At 49.8% G+C, this 19,371-nt stretch overlaps 1 protein-coding gene across 1 annotated transcript in view; it reads right to left on the bottom strand.

Annotated features, from left to right (window-relative positions):
- cables2b (Cdk5 and Abl enzyme substrate 2b) overlaps positions 1 to 19,371 on the bottom strand; it is a 260,020-nt gene that overhangs the window by 85,648 nt on the left and 155,001 nt on the right. Inside the window, 1 exon segment of the mRNA XM_061735119.1 lies at positions 644 to 721. Coding sequence (XP_061591103.1) covers positions 644 to 721 — 78 coding nt within the window.

The following is a 19,371-nucleotide window of genomic DNA, read 5'->3' as shown; positions in this document are numbered from 1 at the left end:
AAGGAAGAAATTGGATGGATGGATGGATTATGAGATTTTCTGTCTAAAAAGTCCTCATAACTACTCATCTGAACATGGAAAGTTTTCAATTTGAGACCCCAGCATACGGGGCTAAACACACACAAATGTGCACATACTATGTGCATATTTGTGTTTGTTTAGCCCCTATAGATTTCTATCTTTAAGACTGAGTGTGTATTTGTGTGTGAAGACAGAAAAAAGGGATAAGGATAAGTTTGCATAATAGTTAAGCATTTGTTACGCTTAACTTGTGTGTGTGCATGCGTGCATGCATGTACTGTATGTTTGTGTGTGTGTATGTGTTGTGTGTATTTATTCAAGAAAAAAAAGGCTATGTGACGATGTTGTGGTGTTTGTATCTGCTATCAGCAAAACCAAAGGTTAAGTTATGAGACACGAGAAAATGATCTAAAACCTTCTTTCCTTCTTGTCCACCTTCTTCCAAACACCTCCTCCTCTTCTTTCTCCTCTTTTAAGCTTCATTTTATTCTCACACTTTCCTTTCATTCTGTTAGTTTTTCTTTATTCTACTGTCTGCTATCCATCTGTTCACAATATTAATTCAGTTGATTTATCTTACTGATCCTGCATGATCAGGTGTGTTTATGTGCATGTTGGTTACCTGAGGTAGAAGCTCTCGCCGTATGGTAGAACAGAGAAGGCAGCACACAGAGACCTCTTTGCACAAATGAGCACAATCCTGAAACAGAAAAAAGTCTAGATGTAAATCAGTGTAAATCACATGTGGATAAATCCTCACATATCTCCATCCAGAACCTCTGCACAGGTGCACAAAACCATAAAGCATAGATATAATTATCAGGGGTGTTCTCTGTGCACTGTGAGCAGATATTAGTGGTCGCAAAACCCATCTGGAATATCCTTTGTCCTGTATAATGTGTTCTGTAAAGAACTTTGTACTGTATAGGTTGTAAGTTTGGATTCTTGGTCATAGTGAAAGCATTTAAACATATTTGTGACCAAGAAATTGAATTAGTGTTAAGTAGGGATGCTCCGATACCTATACTGGTATCGGTATCGGGGCCGATACTGCCCTCATATACTCATACTCGTACTCGCAAGAATTCTCCGATACCACGCACCGATACCACTTCATTGTTGTTGTAGTTACTGATTAGCGACTCTAGGGGGAGATGTTGAGCTGCAGTCAGCGTGGTGATGAGAAGAGAGTGATACCCATGAGTGAGACTGGCAGCGCCGTTTCAGGCAAGATAGCAACAATTAATGCAAGCGGGATGTCAGCAGTGTGGACATATGGTATTGGCCCGAATATAAAGCGGTGTTTTTTGCATTGAAATAAGACTGAAAAAGGAGGAAAGCCCAGCCGGCTGAGTCCCAACAGATGGTGATAAATGAGGCAGAGTCTTCAAACAATTGCAAAGCGGCTGTGAAATATGGTGTAACAGATTTACTGTAATTATTTTCTGTATAAAAATTGAATTTGGTGTTCAAAAAGTCTTTCCTCCCTAACACCGCCGGCCGGGTGCAGCTTCGTGCCATTCAGGTAGGAGTAACGATTTTTTTCGTCCTCCGAGGAGCTGTGGCCGGCGCGATGTTTGATTGTGTCGGGTTGCGGCGGCGTCTCCCCGCCCCGCCCCCCTGGCCCAGCTGACAGACGGTAAGCTGTCAGCTGCGCCTGACACCTGAACAAACTGTGCAGGGAGACAGCGTTTCGCTTCTTCTCCCACTTTATTAATGTGACAACATTATTTTTTCCTTGCAGATTATTTTTTTCTTTTGAAAAAAAAAAAAAAAAAGAAGACAGAAAAGGATTATTTTTTTCTTTTGAAAAAAACAACACGAACACCTTTTTTGGTCTTTCTTACAGCCGTGGTGAAGGCAGCGTGTCCGCCCCCTCTCCCACCGGCACATTTGTTGTGACGGCAGCGTTTCGCTCCCTCTCCCACTTTATTAATGTGACAACATTATTTTTTCCTTGCAGATTATTTTTTCTTTAAAAAAAAAAATAATAATTAAAGCTGCAAGCAGCAATGAACGGGCCCTCGCACTCACGGCCACCGCCCCCCATAAGTATCAGAAATGACACCACCCACGACTTTCTATGTCAAACCATTGAAAAGTTATAGCAGAAAAAAGGGACAACCAATCAGAAGAAGGGGCGGGGCTAATTAAGGCCAACGAAGCTTAAGGACTCATTACAGAGTCCCATGACACCACCCACGACTTCCTATGTCAAACCATTCAAAAGTTATAGCAGAAAAAAGGGACAACCAATCAGAAGAAGGGGCGGGGCTAATTTAAGCCAATGAAGGTCAAGGGCTCCATAAAGAATCCCATGACACCACCCACGACTCTCTATGTCAAACCATTCCAAAGTTATAGCAGAAAATCGGGACAACCAATCAGAAGAAGGGGCGGGGCTAATTAAGGCCAACGAAGCTTGAGGACTCATTACAGAGTCCCATGACACCACCCACGACTTCCTATGTCAAACAATTAAAATGTTATAGCAGAAAAAAGGGACAACCAATCAGAAGAAGGGGCGGGGCTAATTAAGGCCAACGAAGCCTAAGGACTCATTACAGAGTCCCATGACACCACCCACAACTCTCTATGTCAAACCATTCAAAAGTTATGGCAGAGAAAAGTATTCTAGGGGGCGCTGTTGAGCCGTTAGGCCACGCCCATTAATGCAAACCATGAAATATCCAATTTATCGCCAGGCCTGCCTTGCATGCAAAATTTGGTGACTTTTGGGGAACTATCAAATATGGACCAATCAGATGAAGGGGGGCACGCTTTTTGGCGTCGAGTGTTGCCACGCTAACACTTTTGAATGAGAAAAGTAATGCGCGTCGTCGCAAGATGGAGACGTACATTTTGATGTTAAAAAAAACACACAAATTGCTGACAATAAACTTTGCATTGTGCTGGGATCGAACCCGCGATCTCTCACACGAAAGACGGCGACGTTACCCCTAAGCCACGAATCAGCTTGGCCGTTTTGTGACTGACTGATTAAGGAGAGACCAACATAGCGATATAATCTGAGTCCCGAATTGTTTTTTCGTAATTTTTAAGATATTTGTAAGATATAAATATTAGTAAAACCCCACTATTTGTATTTTGTGAATAGCATGTTCCAGTCTTTACTTCCTAGACACACACACTGCATGGAAGGGAGCGTTTGATTTATTGTTCACGTAACATTACTTTTATTTTTTCACAACCAAACCACGCACCCTATTTATGTCATTTGCACCGGGCAAGGACAAAAAATAAATGATTCCACCAAAATTCCAGAGATTTTTGTGGTTGGCTGACACATTACCAGCATATTTCAAATATGTCAAACCATTCAAAAGTTATAGTCAGAAAATATGGACAACCAATCAGAAGAAGGGGCGGGGCTAATTAAGGCCAACGAAGCTCAAGGACTCTTTACAGAGTCCCATGACACCACCCACGACTCTCTATGTTAAACCATTCCAAAGTTATAGCAGAAAATCGGGACAACCAATCAGAAGAAGGGGCGGGGCTAATTAAGGCCAACGAAGCTTAAGGACTCATTACAGAGTCCCATGACACCACCCACAACTCTCTATGTCAAACCATTCAAAAGTTATGGCAGAGAAAAGTTTTCTAGGGGGCGCTGTTGAGCCGTTAGGCCACGCCCATTAATGCAAACCATGAAATATCACATTTATCGCCAAGTCTGGCTTGCATGCAAAATTTGGTGACTTTTGGGGAACTATCAAATATGGACCAATCAAATGAAGGGTGGCGCGCTTTTTGGCGTCTAGCGTCGCCACGGTAACACTTTTGAAAGAGAAAAGTAATGCGCGTAGTCGCAGGATAGAGACGCACATTTTGATGTATAACACATCTGGGTTCATGATACGGTTCGGGCCGTATTAATTCTCGAAGGAATGGCATATATTGCTCCAAAATTACGTGATTCATTCAGAATGTTCAAAATGGCCGACTTCCTGTTCGGTTTCGACCATGGTGCCAAGAGACTTTTCTGTAAGTTGCAACATGATACAAGTGTGTACCGACTTTCGTTCATGTACGTCAAACCGTATTATGGGGCTTGAGGCGCAAAGTTTTTTCTGTGTGAACCAATCAGATGAAGGGTGGGCGCGCTTTTTGGCGTCTAGCGTCGCCACGGTAATACTTTTGAGAGAGAAAAGTAATGCGTGGTGTCGGAGGATGGAGACGCACATTTTGATGTATAACACACCTGGGTGCTCGTTACGGTTCGGGCCGTATTAACTGCCGAAGGAATGGCATAAATTTCGCCAAAATGACACGACTAATTCAAAATGGCCGACATCCTGTTCGGTTTCGGGCATGACGCCAAGAGACTTTTCTTTAAGTTACGTCATGATACAGGCGTGTACCGATTTTCGTGCATGTACGTCAAACCGTATCGTGGGGCTTGAGGCACAAAGTTTTCAAGGGGGCGCTGTTGAGCCATTTTGCCACGCCCATTAATGCAAACCATTTAATATCAAATTTTTCACCAGGCCTGGCTTGGGTGCAAAATTTGGTGACTTTTTGGGCACGTTTAGGGGGGCAAAAAGGCCCTCCTTTCGTCAGAAAAATAATAAGAATAATAATAATAATTAAAGCTGCAAGCAGCGATGAACGGGCCCTCGCACTCACGGCCACCGCCCCCCATAAGCATATCAGAAACGACACCACCCACGACTTCCTATGTCAAACCATTCAAAAGTTATAGCAGAAAAAAGGGACAACCAATCAGAAGAAGGGGTGGGGCTAATTCCGGCCAATGAGGGTCAAGGACTCCATACAGAATCTGATGACACCACCCACGACTCTCTATGTCAAACCATTCAAAAGTTATAGCAGAAAAAAGTATTCTAGGGGGCGCTGTTGAGCCATTAGGCCACGCCCATTCATGCAAACCATGAAATATCAAATTTATCCCCAGGCCTGGCTTGGTGCAAAATTTGGTGACTTTTGGAGAACTATCAAATATGGACCAATCAGATGAAGGGGGCGCACTTTTTGGCGTCGAGTGTTGCCACGTTAACGCTTTTGAATGAAAAAAGTAATGCGCGTCGTCGCAGGAAGGAGACGCACATGTTGATGTAAAAAAAAACACACAAATTGCTGACAATAATCTTTGCATTGAGCTGGGATCGATCCCACAATCTCCCACACGAAAGACAGTGACATTACGGCTGAGCCACGAATCAGCTTGGCCATTTTCTGACTGACTGATAGAGGAGATACCAACATAGCGATGTAATCTGAGTCCCGAATTGTTTTTTCGTAATTTTTAAAATATTTGTAAGATATAAATATTAGTAAAACCCCACTATTTGTTCTTTTGTGAATAGCATGTTCCAGTCTTTACTTCCTAGACACACACACTGCATGGAAGGGAGCGTTTGATTTATTGTTCACGTAACATTACTTTTATTTTTTCACAACCAAACCACGCACTTTATTTATGTCATTTGCACCGGGCAAGGACAAAAAATAAATGATTCCACCAAAATTCCAGAGATTTTTGTGGTTGGCTGACACATTACCAGCATATTTCAAATATGTCAAACCATTCAAAAGTTATAGTCAGAAAATATGGACAACCAATCAGAAGAAGGGGCGGGGCTAATTCAGGCCAACGAAGCTTAAGAACTCATTACAGAGTCCCATGACACCACCCACGACTTCCTATGTCAAACCATTAAAAAGTTATAGCAGAAAAAAGGGACAACCAATCAGAAGAAGGGGCGGGGCTAATTCAGGCCAATGAAGGTCAAGGACTCCATAAAGAACCTGATGACACCACCCACGACTTCCTATGTCAAACCATTCAAAAGTTATGGCAGAGAAAAGTTTTCTAGGGGGCGCTGTTGAGCCGTTAGGCCACGCCCATTAATGCAAACCATGAAATATCAAATTTATCGCCAAGTCCGGCTTGCATGCAAAATTTGGTGACTTTTGGGAAACTATCAAATATGGACCAATCAGATGAAGGGGGGGCGCGCTTTTTGGCGTCTAGCGTCGCCACGGTAACACTTTTGAAAGAGAAAAGTAATGCGCATAGTCGCAGGATCGAGATGCACATTTTGATGTATAACACATCTGGGTTCACGATACGGTTCGGGCCGTATTAATTCTCGAAGGAATGGCATATATTGCTCCAAAATTACGTGATTAATTAAGAATGTTCAAAATGGCCGACTTTCTGTTCGGTTTAGGCCATGGCGCCAAGAGACTTTTCTTTAAGTAGCGACATGATAAAGATGTGTACCAATTTTCGTTCATGTACGTCAAACCGTATTCTGGGGCTTGAGGCGCAAAGTTTTTTCTGTCTGAACCAATCAGATGATGGGTGGGCGCGCTTTTTGGCGTCTAGCGTCGCCACGGTAACGCTTTTGAGAGAGAAAAGTAATGCGTGGTGTCGGAGGATGGAGACGCACATTTTGATGTATAACACACATGGGGGCTCGTTACGGTTCGGGCCGTATTAACTGCCGAAGGAATGGCATAAATTTCGCCAAAATGACACGATTCATTCAAAATGGCCGACATCCTGTTCGGTTTCGGGCATGACTCCAAGAGACTTTTCTTTAAGTTGTGCAATGATACAGGTGTGTACTGATTTTCGTGCATGTAGGTCAAACCGTATCGTGGGGCTTGAGGCACAAAGTTTTCCGGGGGGCGCTGTTGAGCCATTTTGCCACGCCCATTAATGCAAACCATAAAATATCAAATTTTTCGCCAGGCCTGGTTTGCGTGCAAAATTTTGTGACTTTTTGGGCGCGTTTAGGGTGGCAAAAAGGCCCTCCTTTCGTCAGAAAAATAATAATAATAATAATTAAAGCTGCAAGCAGCGATGAACGGGCCCTCGCACTCACGGCCACCGCCCCCCATAAGCATATCAGAAACGACACCACCCACGACTTCCTATGTCAAACCATTCAAAAGTTATGGCAGAGAAAAGTATTCTAGGGGGCGCTGTTGAGCCGTTAGGCCACGCCTATTAATGCAAACCATGAAATATCAAATGTATCACCAGGCCTGGCTTGCATGCAAAATTTGGTGACTATCAAATATGGACCAATCAGATGAAGGGGGGGGGGGGCGCCTTTTGGCGTCTAGCGTCGCCATGGTAACACTTTTGAAAGAGAAAAGTAATGCGTGGTGTCGCAGGATGGAGACGCACATTTTGATGTATAACACTCCTGGGTGCACGTTACGGTTCGGGCCGTATTAATTGCCGAAGGAATGGCATAAATTTAGCCAAAATTACACAATTAATTCAAAATGGCCGACTTCCTGTTCGGTTTCGGCCATGGCTCCAAGAGACTTTTCTTTAAGTTGTGCCATGCTACACGTGTGTAGCGATTTTCGTGCATGTACGTCAAACCGTATCGTGGGGCTTGAGGCACAAAGTTTTCCGGGGGGCGCTGTTCAGCCATTTTGCCACGCCCATTAATGCATAAATATGAAATATCAAATTTATCGCCAGGCCCTGCTTGCATGCCAAATTTGGTGCCTTTTGGGGAACTATCAAATATGGACCAATCAGATGAAGGGGGGGCACGCTTGTTGGCGTCTAGCGTCGCCACGGTAACACTTTTGAAAGAGAAAAGTAATGCGCGTAGTCGCAGGATAGAGACGCACATTTTGATGTATAACACATCTGGGTTCATGATACGGTTCGGGCCGTATTAATTCTCGAAGGAATGGCATATATTGCTCCAAAATTACGTGATTCATTCAGAATGTTCAAAATGGCCGACTTCCTGTTCGGTTTCGACCATGGTGCCAAGAGACTTTTCTGTAAGTTGCAACATGATACAGGTGTGTACCGACTTTCGTTCATGTACGTCAAACCGTATTATGGGGCTTGAGGCGCAAAGTTTTTTCTGTCTGAACCAATCAGATGAAGGGTGGGCGCGCTTTTTGGCGTCTAGCGTCGCCACGGTAACGCTTTTGAAAGAGAAAAGTAATGCGTGGTGTCGGAGGATGGAGACGCACATTTTGATGTATAACACACCTGGCTGCTCGTTACGGTTCGGGCCGTATTAACTGCCGAAGGAATGGCATAAATTTCGCCAAAATGACACGACTAATTCAAAATGGCCGACATCCTGTTCGGTTTCGGGCATGACGCCAAGAGACTTTTCTTTAAGTTACGTCATGATACAGGTGTGTACCGATTTTCGTGCATGTACGTCAAACCGTATCGTGGGGCTTGAGGCACAAAGTTTTCAAGGGGGCGCTGTTGAGCCATTTTGCCACGCCCATTAATGCAAACCATTAAATATCAAATTTTTTGCCAGGCCTGGCTTGGGTGCAAAATTTGGTGACTTTTTGGGCACGTTTAGGGGGGCAAAAAGGCCCTCCTTTCGTCAGAAAAATAATAAGAATAATAATAACTAGAAAATTTCTGGAAATTTTGATATGGGCATGCCCTACGGCCCATTCGACCCCTCTTGCTGCTTTGGTTTGGGGCTGTAGTGGTTGTGTTCGGGGTGGTTCTATGTCAGTTTGAGGTGTTTACAGTTGTATTGCATTCATTCCTGTGCTCCCAATAGTTATTAAAGGCGTGCGCTTTTTGGCGTCTAGCGCCCCCCACGGTGACACTTTTGACTGAAAAAAGTAATGCCCATCGAGGCAACATGGAGACGCATCTAACGATGTATGCCATGCATGGGTGCACGTTGCGGTTCAGGCTACATTAATGGATAGGTTTTTGTTTCACCGTGGTAAAAAAAACCATCCGAATGAATGGGGCCATTTGGCATGGATTTTGACATAAAATTTCCTTAAATAACAGCTTCATGAAATTTGAATATGTTGAAGTCCACAGCGTGCCGAGTCGGGGAACATTTGTAGGATGTCTCTATGATAATCTGTTGCCTAGCAACAAGCGTCCAAAGTCAAACGGAAATAAAGAAAAAAATGAAAGGTCATTATTGCAGAAAGTGTAATAATTGGCATAATGAGCTTGTACGGTCTGTTAGTGCCAATCGGGCCGAGTGTTTGAAAGTTTGAACGATGTCTCTACGATAAAGTCTGGCCGAGCAATAAACATTCGAATTTTTGCCTTTTTTTTTTGCTTTTTGGCATCTAGCGTTGCCACGGTAATACTTTCGACTGAGAAAAGTAATGCCCATCGAGGCACGATCGAGACGCATCCAATGATGTATGCCATGCATGGGTGCACGTTCCGGTCTGGGCAGCATTAACAGATGTTTTATTCACATGCTCCCCCATACAAATGCATAGGTTTTTGTTGCCATGGTAACAAGCTCCATAGGATAGAATGGGACAATTAGGCTTCAATATCTCAAAAGCTGTAAACGACAGCGTAATGAGACCTTAGTATGTTGTAGTCCATAGCAACCCGAGTCTTTTAACGTTAAATTAAAGTCTCTACGATATTGTGTTGCCGCGCAACAAGCGTCCGAAATTCCGTTAGCATCAAAATGAACAAAGTGGAATACCTCAAAAACCGTAATAGCAAGCTTGACGAGACTAAAATATGTTGCAGTACAAAGCGTCCGGGGTTTGTCAATGTTGTAATGATGTCTGTACGATAAACCGTTGCCTAGCAACAAACGTCCAAAATAAAAGGGATTTTTTTTTTAAATTGAAAGTTAAATATCGCAAAAACCGTAATAACTAGAATGATGAAGTTGTATGGTCCTTTAAAGACTATCGGGCCGAGTGTTTCAAAGTTTGAACGATGTCTCTACGATAAAGTTCGTCCGAGCAATAAGCGCGGGAATTTTTGCCTTTTTTTTTGCTTTTTGGCAACTAGCGTTGCCACGGTAACCCCTATTACTGAGAAAAGTAATACCCATCGAATCACGATGGAGACGCATCCAACGATTTATGCCATGCATGGGTGCACGTTGCGGTTCGGGCCGTATTAACGGACGAAAAAAAGTGCGGAATAATAATAATAAAAAAAGGGAAACCTTTCTGTATACTAATATATCGCCTTCATTTTTCAGGTTTTTCGGGCCGTGTTTTACTTTTGGGGGATTTTTCTTTTCCACATCAGAGCGGGGTCATGCTTTACACCCGCTGGTGCGCAGTGGGACCTTTGCGACTTTAGCATGTTAGCGAAACGCTAGCAACATTGCCTTTTGGGCCATTCTGGACGATTGCAATATGGTCATGCCACTACTTGGCATGCCCATAATAATAATAAAAAAAATACAAATAATTCCTACAGATACAATAGGGCCTTCGCACTGAAGGTGCTCGGGCCCTAATAATAATTAAAGCTGCAAGCAGCAATGAACGGGCCCTCGCACTCACGGCCACCGCCCCCCATAAGTATCAAAAATGACACCACCCACGACTTCCTATGTCAAACCATTGAAAAGTTATAGCAGAAAAAAGGGACAACCAATCAATTCAATTCAATTCAATTTTATTTATATAGCGTCAAATACAACAGAGTTGTCTCTAGACGCTTTACAGAGACCCATACCCAGAACATGACCCCCGAGCAGTTATTACATAAACAATGGCAGGTAAAAACTCCCCTAGTGGGAGAAAAACCTTAAGCCAAACAGTGGCAAGGAAAAACTCCCCTTTAGGAGGGAAGAAACCTTGAGCAGGACCAGGCTCATCAGGGGGGACCGTCCTGCCGAGGGCCAGACTGGTGGGTCAGGGACGGCAACAGCACAGCAGGCAGGTGGAAGCAGCAACGGGATGACCGGGGGTGGGGACCGCAGGCCAGCACACAGCTCCCGAAGCTCCGGCCCAATCAGCAAGTCCCAGGTTGGGGTGCAGGGTCAGGAAAAGACTTGTGCTCCTTAATGCAAGCTACAAGCCACCCACGGCCACCTGCAGGACAAAAGAGAGAAAAGGGAGGAGAAGGGGGGGCCAGCAACGGGATGACCAGGGGTGGGGACCGCAGGCCAGCACGCAGCTCCCGAAGCTCCGGCCCAATCAGCAAGTCCCAGGTTGGGGTGCAGGGTCGGGGAAAGACTTGTGCTCCGTAATGCAAGCTACAAGCCACCCACGACCACCTGCAGGTTCCGGTGTCCGGCAAAGGATGCTGCAACATGGACAAAAGAGAGAAAAGGGAGGAGAAGGGGGGGCCAGCACAAGAAACCACAGGAGCGACTCTGACACACTAAAGTTTACACTACCTAGAGATTTACCAACACCAGCTAGAGGTTTACTAAACACTAACTATAGGCTTTACTAAACAGAAATGTTTTAAGTTTAGTTTTAAAGGTGGAGGTGGTGTCAGCCCCCTTAACCCAGATTGGAAGTTGGTTCCATAGTAGTGGCGCCTGATAGCAAAACGCCCGCCCTCCAAATCTACATTTAGATACTCTAGGAACTACAAGTAAACCTGCACTTTGAGAACAGAGAGCTCTGACAGGAACATAAGGCACTATCAGGTCTTGCAAATAATGCGGAGCTAAGCCGTTTTGGGCTTTATACGCAAGTAATACAATTTTAAATTGGATTCTGAATTTTACGGGTAACCAATGGAGCGACGCTAAAACTGGAGAGACGTGGTCTCTCCTGCTAATTCCTGTCAGTACTCGTGCTGCTGCATTTTGGATCAGCTGGAGCCTATTCAGCAAATTACTTGGACATCCTGCTAACAACACATTACAGTAATCTAGTCTAGAAGATACAAACGCATGAACTAGTTTTTCTCAGAAGAAGGGGCGGGGCTAATTCAAGCCAATGAAGGTCAAGGACTCCATACAGAATCTGATGACACCACCCACGACTCTCTATGTCAAACCATTCCAAAGTTATAGCAGAAAATCGGGACAACCAATCAGAAGAAGGGGCGGGGCTAATTAAGGCCAACGAAGCTTAAGGACTCATTACAGAGTCCCATGACACCACCCACGACTTCCTATGTCAAACCATTCAAAAGTTATAGCAGAAAAAAGGGACAACCAATCAGAAGAAGGGGCGGGGCTAATTCAGGCCAATGAAGGTCAAGGACTCCATGCAGAATCTTATGACACCACCCAGGACTCTCTACGTCAAACCATTCCAAAGTTATAGCAGAAAATCGGGACAACCAATCAGAAGAAGGGGCGGGGCTAATTAAGGCCAACGAAGCTTAAGAACTCATTACAGAGTCCCATGATACCACCCATGACTTCCTATGTCAAACCATTCAAAAGTTATAGCAGAAAAAAGGGACAACCAATCAGAAGAAGGGGCGGGGCTAATTAAGGCCAACGAAGCTTGAGGACTCATTACAGAGACCCATGACACCACCCACAACTCTCTATGTCAAACCATTCAAAAGTTATGGCAGATAAAAGTATTCTAGGGGGCGCTGTTGAGCCATTTTGCCACGCCCATTAATGCAAACCATGAAATATCAAATTTATCGCCAGGCCTGGCTTGCATGCCAAATTTGGTGCCTTTTGGGGAACTATCAAATATGGACCAATTCAATTCAATTCAATTCAATTTTATTTATATAGCGTCTAATACAACAGAGTTGTCTCTAGACGCTTTACAGAGACCCATACCCAGAACATGACCCCCGAGCAGTTATTACATAAACAATGGCAGGTAAAAACTCCCCTAGTGGGAGAAAAACCTTAAGCCAAACAGTGGCAAGGAAAAACTCCCCTTTAGGAGGGAAGAAACCTTGAGCAGGACCAGGCTCATCAGGGGGGACCCTCCTGCCGAGGGCCAGACTGGTGGGTCAGGGACGGCAACAGCACAGCAGGCAGGTGGAAGCAGCAACGGGATGACCGGGGGTGGGGACCGCAGGCCAGCACACAGCTCCCGAAGCTCCGGCCCAATCAGCAAGTCCCAGGTTGGGGTGCAGGGTCAGGAAAAGACTTGTGCTCCGTAATGCAAGCTACAAGCCACCCATGGCCACCTGCAGGACAAAAGAGAGAAAAGGGAGGAGAAGGGGGGGGCAGCAACGGGATGACCAGGGGTGGGGACCGCAGGCCAGCACGCAGCTCCCGAAGCTCCGGCCCAATCAGCAAGTCCCAGGTTGGGGTGCAGGGTCGGGGAAAGACTTGTGCTCCGTAATGCAAGCTACAAGCCACCCACGACCACCTGCAGGTTCCGGTGTCCGGCAAAGGATGCTGCAACATGGACAAATCAGATGAAGGGGCGGTGCGCTTGTTGGCGTCTAGTGTCGCCACGGTAACACTTTTGAAAGAGAAAAGTAATGCGTGTTGTCGCAGGATGGAGACGCACATTTTTATGTATAACACATCTGGGTTCACGATACGGTTCGGGCTGAATTAACTCTCGAAGGAATGGCATATATTGCTCCAAAATTACGTGATTAATTCAGAATGTTCAAAATGGCCGACTTCCTGTTCAGTTTCGGCCATGGCGCCAAGAGACTTTTCTTTTTGTTGCGACATGATACAGGTGTGTACCGATTTTCGTTCATGTACGTCAAAGCGTATTATGGGGCTTGAGGCGCAAAGTTTTTTCGGTCTGAACCAATCACATGAAGGGTGGGCACGCTTTTTGGCGTCTAGCGTCGCCACGGTAACGCTTTTGAAAGAGAAAAGTAATGCGTGTTGTCGCAGGATGGAGACGCACATTTTGATGTATAACACACCTGGGTACACGTTACGGTTCGGGCTGAATTAACTGCCGATGGAATGGCATAAATTTCGCCAAAATGACACGATTAATTCAAAATGGCGGACATCCTGTTCGGTTTCGGGCATGACCCCAAGAGACTTTTGTTTAAGTCGCGCCATGATACAGGTGTGTAGCGATTTTCGTGCATGTACGTCAAACCGTATTGTGGGGCTTGAGGCACAAAGTTTTCAAGGGGGCGCTGTTGAGCCATTTTGCCACGCCCATTAATGCGAACCATTAAATATCAAATTTTTCGCCAGGCCTGGCTTGGGTGCAAAATTTGGTGACTTTTTGGGTAAGTTTAGGGGGGCAAAAAGGCCTTCCTTTTGTCAGAAGAAAAATAATAATAAAAATTCCTGCAAATACAATAGGGCCTTCGCACTGAAGGTGCTCGGGCCCTAATAACGCGAAGAATTCCTACAGATACAATAGGGCCTTCGCACTGAAGGTGCTCGGGCCCTAATAATAATAAAAAAAATACAAATAATTCCTACAGATACAATAGGGCCTTCGCACTGAAGGTGCTCGGGCCCTAATAATAATATAAGAAAGGAAAAGAACAGCGCCCTTTTGACCTGTTTTGCGGCCGTGGTGACGGCGGCGTTTCCGCTCCCCCTCCCACCGGCTCGTTCAGGGTGACGGCAGCATTCGCTCCCTGACCCACTTATTGATGTAACATTATAATTTTTCCTTGCAGTTATTTTTTTCTTTGAAAAAAAAAAAGGAAAGAAAGAGGAGAGGATTGTTCTCTTCTTTTTGAGTAAAGACGCCTTTTTTTGCCTTTTCTCATAGCCGTGGTGACGGCAGCGTGGCCCTCCCCTCTCCCGCCGGCATATTGGCGGTGACAGCAGCGTGCTCGCTGTGGTGACGGCAGCGTTTCCACTCCCCTCTCCCACTGACACACCATTATTGACGGTAGCGTGGCCCTCCCCTCTCCCGCCTGCATATTGGCGGTGATGGCAGCGTGCTCGCTGTGGTGACGGCAGCGTTTCCGCTCCCCTCTCCCACTGACACACCCGTGTTGACGGTAGCGTGGCCCTCCCCTCTCCCGCCGGTATATTGGCGGTGACGGCAGCCTGCTCGCTGTGGTGACGGCAGCGTTTCCGCTCCCCCCTCCCACTGACACATCCGTGGTGACGGCAGCGTGACCGCTCCCCACCGACACATTCGTGTGGACGGCAGCGTACCGCTCGTCTCTCCTACCAGCACATCCGTGGTGACGGCAGCGTGTCCGCTCCCTCTCCCACTGACACATCCGTGCTGACGGCAGCGTGTCCGCTCCCTCTCCCACTGACACATCCGTGCTGACGGTAGCGTGGCCGCTCCCCTCTCCCGCCGGCATATTGGTGGTGACGGCAGCGTGCTCGCTGTGGTGACGGCAGCGTTTCCGCTCCCCTCTCCCACCCACACCTACGTGGTGACGGCGGCGCGTCCGCTCCCCTCTCCCACCGGCACATCCGTGGTGACGGCAGCGTGACCGCTCCCACCGACACATTCGTGTGGACGGCAGCGTTGTCCGCTCGTCTCTCCTACCAGCACATCCGTGGTGACGGCAGCGTGTCCGCTCCCTCTCCCACTGACACATCTGTGCTGACGGTAGCGTGGCCGCTCCCCTCTCCCGCCGGCATATTGGTGGTGACGGCAGCATGCTCGCTGTGGTGACGGCAGCATTTTCGCTCCCCTCTCCCACCGACACCTACGTGGTGCCGACAGCTTGTCCGCTCCCCTCTCCCACCGGCACATCCGTGGTGACGGCAGCGTGTCCGCTCCCTCTCCCACCGGCACATCCGTGGTGACGGCAGCGTGTCCGCTCCTCTCTCCTGCCAGCATATCCGTGGTGACGGCAGCGTGTCCGCTCCCTCTCCCACCGGTTGCTGTGATGGAGCGTTCATGCTCAGGGTGCATGGCCGCCCTGGATCCTGCGGATGAACAGGACCTCTGCGTGTCGTGCCTGGGCCCTGAACAGCCGGAGCTGTCGGCCAGCCTCCCCTCATCCCAGCCGGGGTCTTCTCTGAAGCGATCGGCGAAGAGAGTGAGGGGTGCCCCCAAACGACGGCGGGTGACGAGCCAGCTCTCCTCTAAGGTAGATCGCTTGGCCGCTGACATGGAGCAGATGAAGGCGCTCCTCCTCAATCTGCAACCTGGTACTGGCCAGGTGGAACCTGCCATGCCAGAAGTTTGCTCTGGGGTCGCCACCGCCGCTGCCAGAGGACGCCATCTCCATTGCAGCCTCGGCGAGCCGCTCCAACGTGTCATCAGGGGACCCGGCCTCACAGCGCTCGGGGTTCTCCTCGCACTCATCTGCCCAGGGCTCTCAGGAGGGGACGGCTTGTTCCTCCGTGGAGAGCGTTCTCTGCACTGCCCTGGCGCACTTTCAGCTGGATACACCGCGTGCGGAGGTGGCCTCTAGCGCCTTCCACAGGCGCAATCCTCATGCTGGAGAGGTGTCACAGCCCTCTCCAGGCTGACAGCTGATGACCGCGCTCTGACAGCGATGGAGGACGCGGCAGTGGCTGGTCTCCACCACATGCCCCCCATCGAGCCCTCCATTGCAGCGCTGATAGTGGCTCCTGATGAGGCTCTGAAGCCAGATCACAAGGGCCCCTCTACCCAGTGTAAGGTTACTGATGGGCATATTTGCAAGGCTTATAACACAGCGGCCCGCATTGGCCGGCTGGGGAACACCCTTTCCCATCTTCTGCTGGCTCTCTCAACCTCCCTGCAGGATGCACAGGTGGAGGATTCCACACGGGACATGTGTGACATATCCCTACAAGCTTTTGCCTCCCAGACGAGGGGGCTGGGGCGGCTGATGTCCACCCTGGTCCACACGCGCCGTCATGTCTGGCTGGCGCAGTCACCCCTGACAGAGACTGCTCGTAGGGTTCTTCGTCAGGCACCTGCGGAACCGGGGGAGCTGTTTGGGGCGACCACCCTGGAAGCTCTGAACGCACCGCCCTGGCTGGTGTGACCAGGCAGCGGCTGGTGTACCTTCACAGGAGTGCGGCCGCTTCCAGTACACCGGGAGGCCCTTCACCCGCCCCCGGGCGTGGCCCCCGGCCACCTGCACACGGCGGCCGGCGCAGCTTTCAGCGGCCTGTGAGTCAGCCTGCTGGTGACTTTCGCCCCCCCTGTGCGCGGACCGTCCCAGCAGCGTCGGGGCGTTGGTCCCGACCGTCGCCCCCCCGGGACGTCCAGAGCCCGGGGGAGACGGCGCTAAGGCCACGGGGCCGGTCGGCGGCTACTTTTCCGGCAGCAGCTCAGTTACTTGGCTGCCTGCTCATCGGGGCCCGGGTGGTTTCCACCCTAGCCCAGGGGTACGTATTGCAGTTCCCACACCGGCCTCCTACCTCCGGCCGGGTTGAGATGACCATCGTCAGAAACCCGGCAAACATTCTGGCTCAGGCTCAGGTGTTGCCCGCCCTACTGGCCAAGAGCGCCATCATGCCGGTGGACCCCCCGCCGCGGCCTGGGGGTTCTACTTGAGCTACTTTCTCGTCAGCAAGAGAGACGACGGACGTCGTCCCATCTTGGACCTGAGGGCCCTCGACGAATACGTGAAGGTCCTGCCCTTCCGGAGGCTTGACCACAGCGGATGCTCTGCGTTGGTCAGGAGGAAGTGGTTTGCAACTGTGGACCTCCAGGGCGCTTGTTTCACGTGCCGGTCGCGGCACGTCACCGGTAGTTCCGGGGGTTCGCCTACCGGGGCCACCGTTGTCGGTTCAGGGTGCTCCTGTGCGGGCTCTCCCTGTCACCGAGGATTTTTTTCACCAGGTGCGTGGTGGCAACCCTTGCCCCTCTTATACCTTGGGCCTGCTGTCGCTACGCCCCCTGCAATGTGGCTGGACAGCCCTCGCCTGGATGCCAAGAGGCACGGGCGCAGACTGGTCAGGGTTTCGCGGGTGTGTGTCCATACCCTTGCACCCTGGAAAGACGGGACATTCCGGCTGAGGGGTGTGCCCTTAGGTGCCGTCCCCTCCCTGCCGGGAGGCTGTCGTCAGTGGACCTCCCGGGTCCGCACGGGCCACATCAACGTGCTGGTGCTCTGGGCTCTGCACTTCACACTCGAACATTTTTTGCAACTCCTATGGGGGAGGCACGTGCCGGTTCGGTCAGACAGTGTGTCCACTGTCCCTTGATCGGCCACCAGGGGGGCACCGACTCTGCACAGCTGCTGCAGGTGTCCCGGGGCCTCCTAGCGTGGACCGCTCCTAGCCTGCCCGGCCTCCGGGCGATGTTCCTGCCTGGAGACAGGAACCGGGTGATGGAGTTCCTCTCCCGGCGCAAGCCGACTTTGCAGAGGGTCCTCCAGAGGGCTCACGGGCTCCTCTTGGTGGCCCCCTTCCGACCGGGGAAACATAGTTTCCACTGCTGCGGAGGCTCTGCTGCAACACAACATGACGCCCCCCAGAGGGACCGTCTTTCCCAGCCGGGGATTCAGGTTCTGCACCCCGACCCCATTGTTTCAGCTCTGGGTCTGGCCGCTGCGGGGCCCAGCCCATTGTTGTCAAGCTGTCCTGAACCCGTCAGGGCTGGCATCTCGAATGCCCATGTGCCTCCCACCCACCTCTGGTATGAGTGCGAGTGGGGGAGATTCTCTGCCTGGTGTGCAGACGGGGCAGAGGACCCTGTTCTTTGCCCCGTGGCCACGATCCTGGGGTTCCTTTCGGTCCCTCCTGGATGGTGGCCGTGCTCAGTCCACTCTAAGGGTGTATGTGGCGGTCATTTCGTCGCAACATGCCCTGGTTGAGAATACTGCCGTGGGGTGCCACCGGCTGGTTTCTCTTTCTCAGGGGGGCTCCGAGGCTGCGCCCCCCCGAGGAGCCCAAAGGCCCCAGTGTGGGACCTGTCCATGGTGCTAGGTGCCCTCTCTTCTCCACCCTTTGGGCCCTTGGCCCAGGTGGGCCTGAAGTGGCTGGAGATAGCTTTTCTCCTCGCTATGACATCGGCAAAGCGAGTCGGTGAGTTACATGCCCTGTCAGTCAGCTCAGGGGCTACGTTGTGGCCGAACGTGGCGTTCCTGCCCAAGGTCCTGCCACGCACTCGTACTAATCGGCCTATCCAGCTTGGCCGGTTTGACCCCGAGCCTGCAGAGAGTGGGCCGAGCCCTTTGTGCCCCGTACGGGCCCTCGCTGCTTATGCTACCGCGCCTGTGCGACGGTCGGAGCAGCTTGTTCTCTGCCATGGTGGCCCCAACAGGGGGCCGTTTCTGGACAGCGCCGTCCCACTGGGTGGTGGACACCGTCGAGCACGCCTACAGGGCCAGTGGCCGCCCCTTACCAGTGGGGGTGAGGTGCCACTCGCCCAGAAGCGTTGCAGCTTCTTGGCTGCCCTGAAGGGGGTGCCTCTGGAGGACATCGGCACAGCGGCTTCGTGGACGTTGCCGGACACGTTCTCCAGATTTTACCGGATCAATGTCGCCACTCCCCAACCATTGGGCGTGGTTCTACTCCCGGGTCCTTCTGCCCCTGGTCAGTGAGGTCAGTGACCGGGATTCTATGTGACATTGTTGGTATTCGTCATCCAGTGCTTACAGCACCGCCTGGCGGTCAGTAGGGACGAAATAGAACGAAAGTTACGCCTGTAACTACGGTTCTATGAGTCCCGGATGACCGCTAGGCCTGCCGGTCACTCCGAATCCTTGTGCTCTCGCGAGAAGATTCTAGGAGTCGATCCCATGCTTGACGCCGGAAGATATACCCCTTCCGGGGGTCATGCAGGGGTCACGGGTGACGTGACATTGTTGGTATTGTA

Source organism: Cololabis saira, chromosome 12, assembly GCF_033807715.1.
Source record: "Cololabis saira isolate AMF1-May2022 chromosome 12, fColSai1.1, whole genome shotgun sequence".
NCBI lineage: Eukaryota > Metazoa > Chordata > Actinopteri > Beloniformes > Belonidae > Cololabis > Cololabis saira.
The sequence above is the reverse complement of the archived record's forward strand: the minus strand, read 5'-3'. Positions and strand labels throughout refer to the sequence as shown.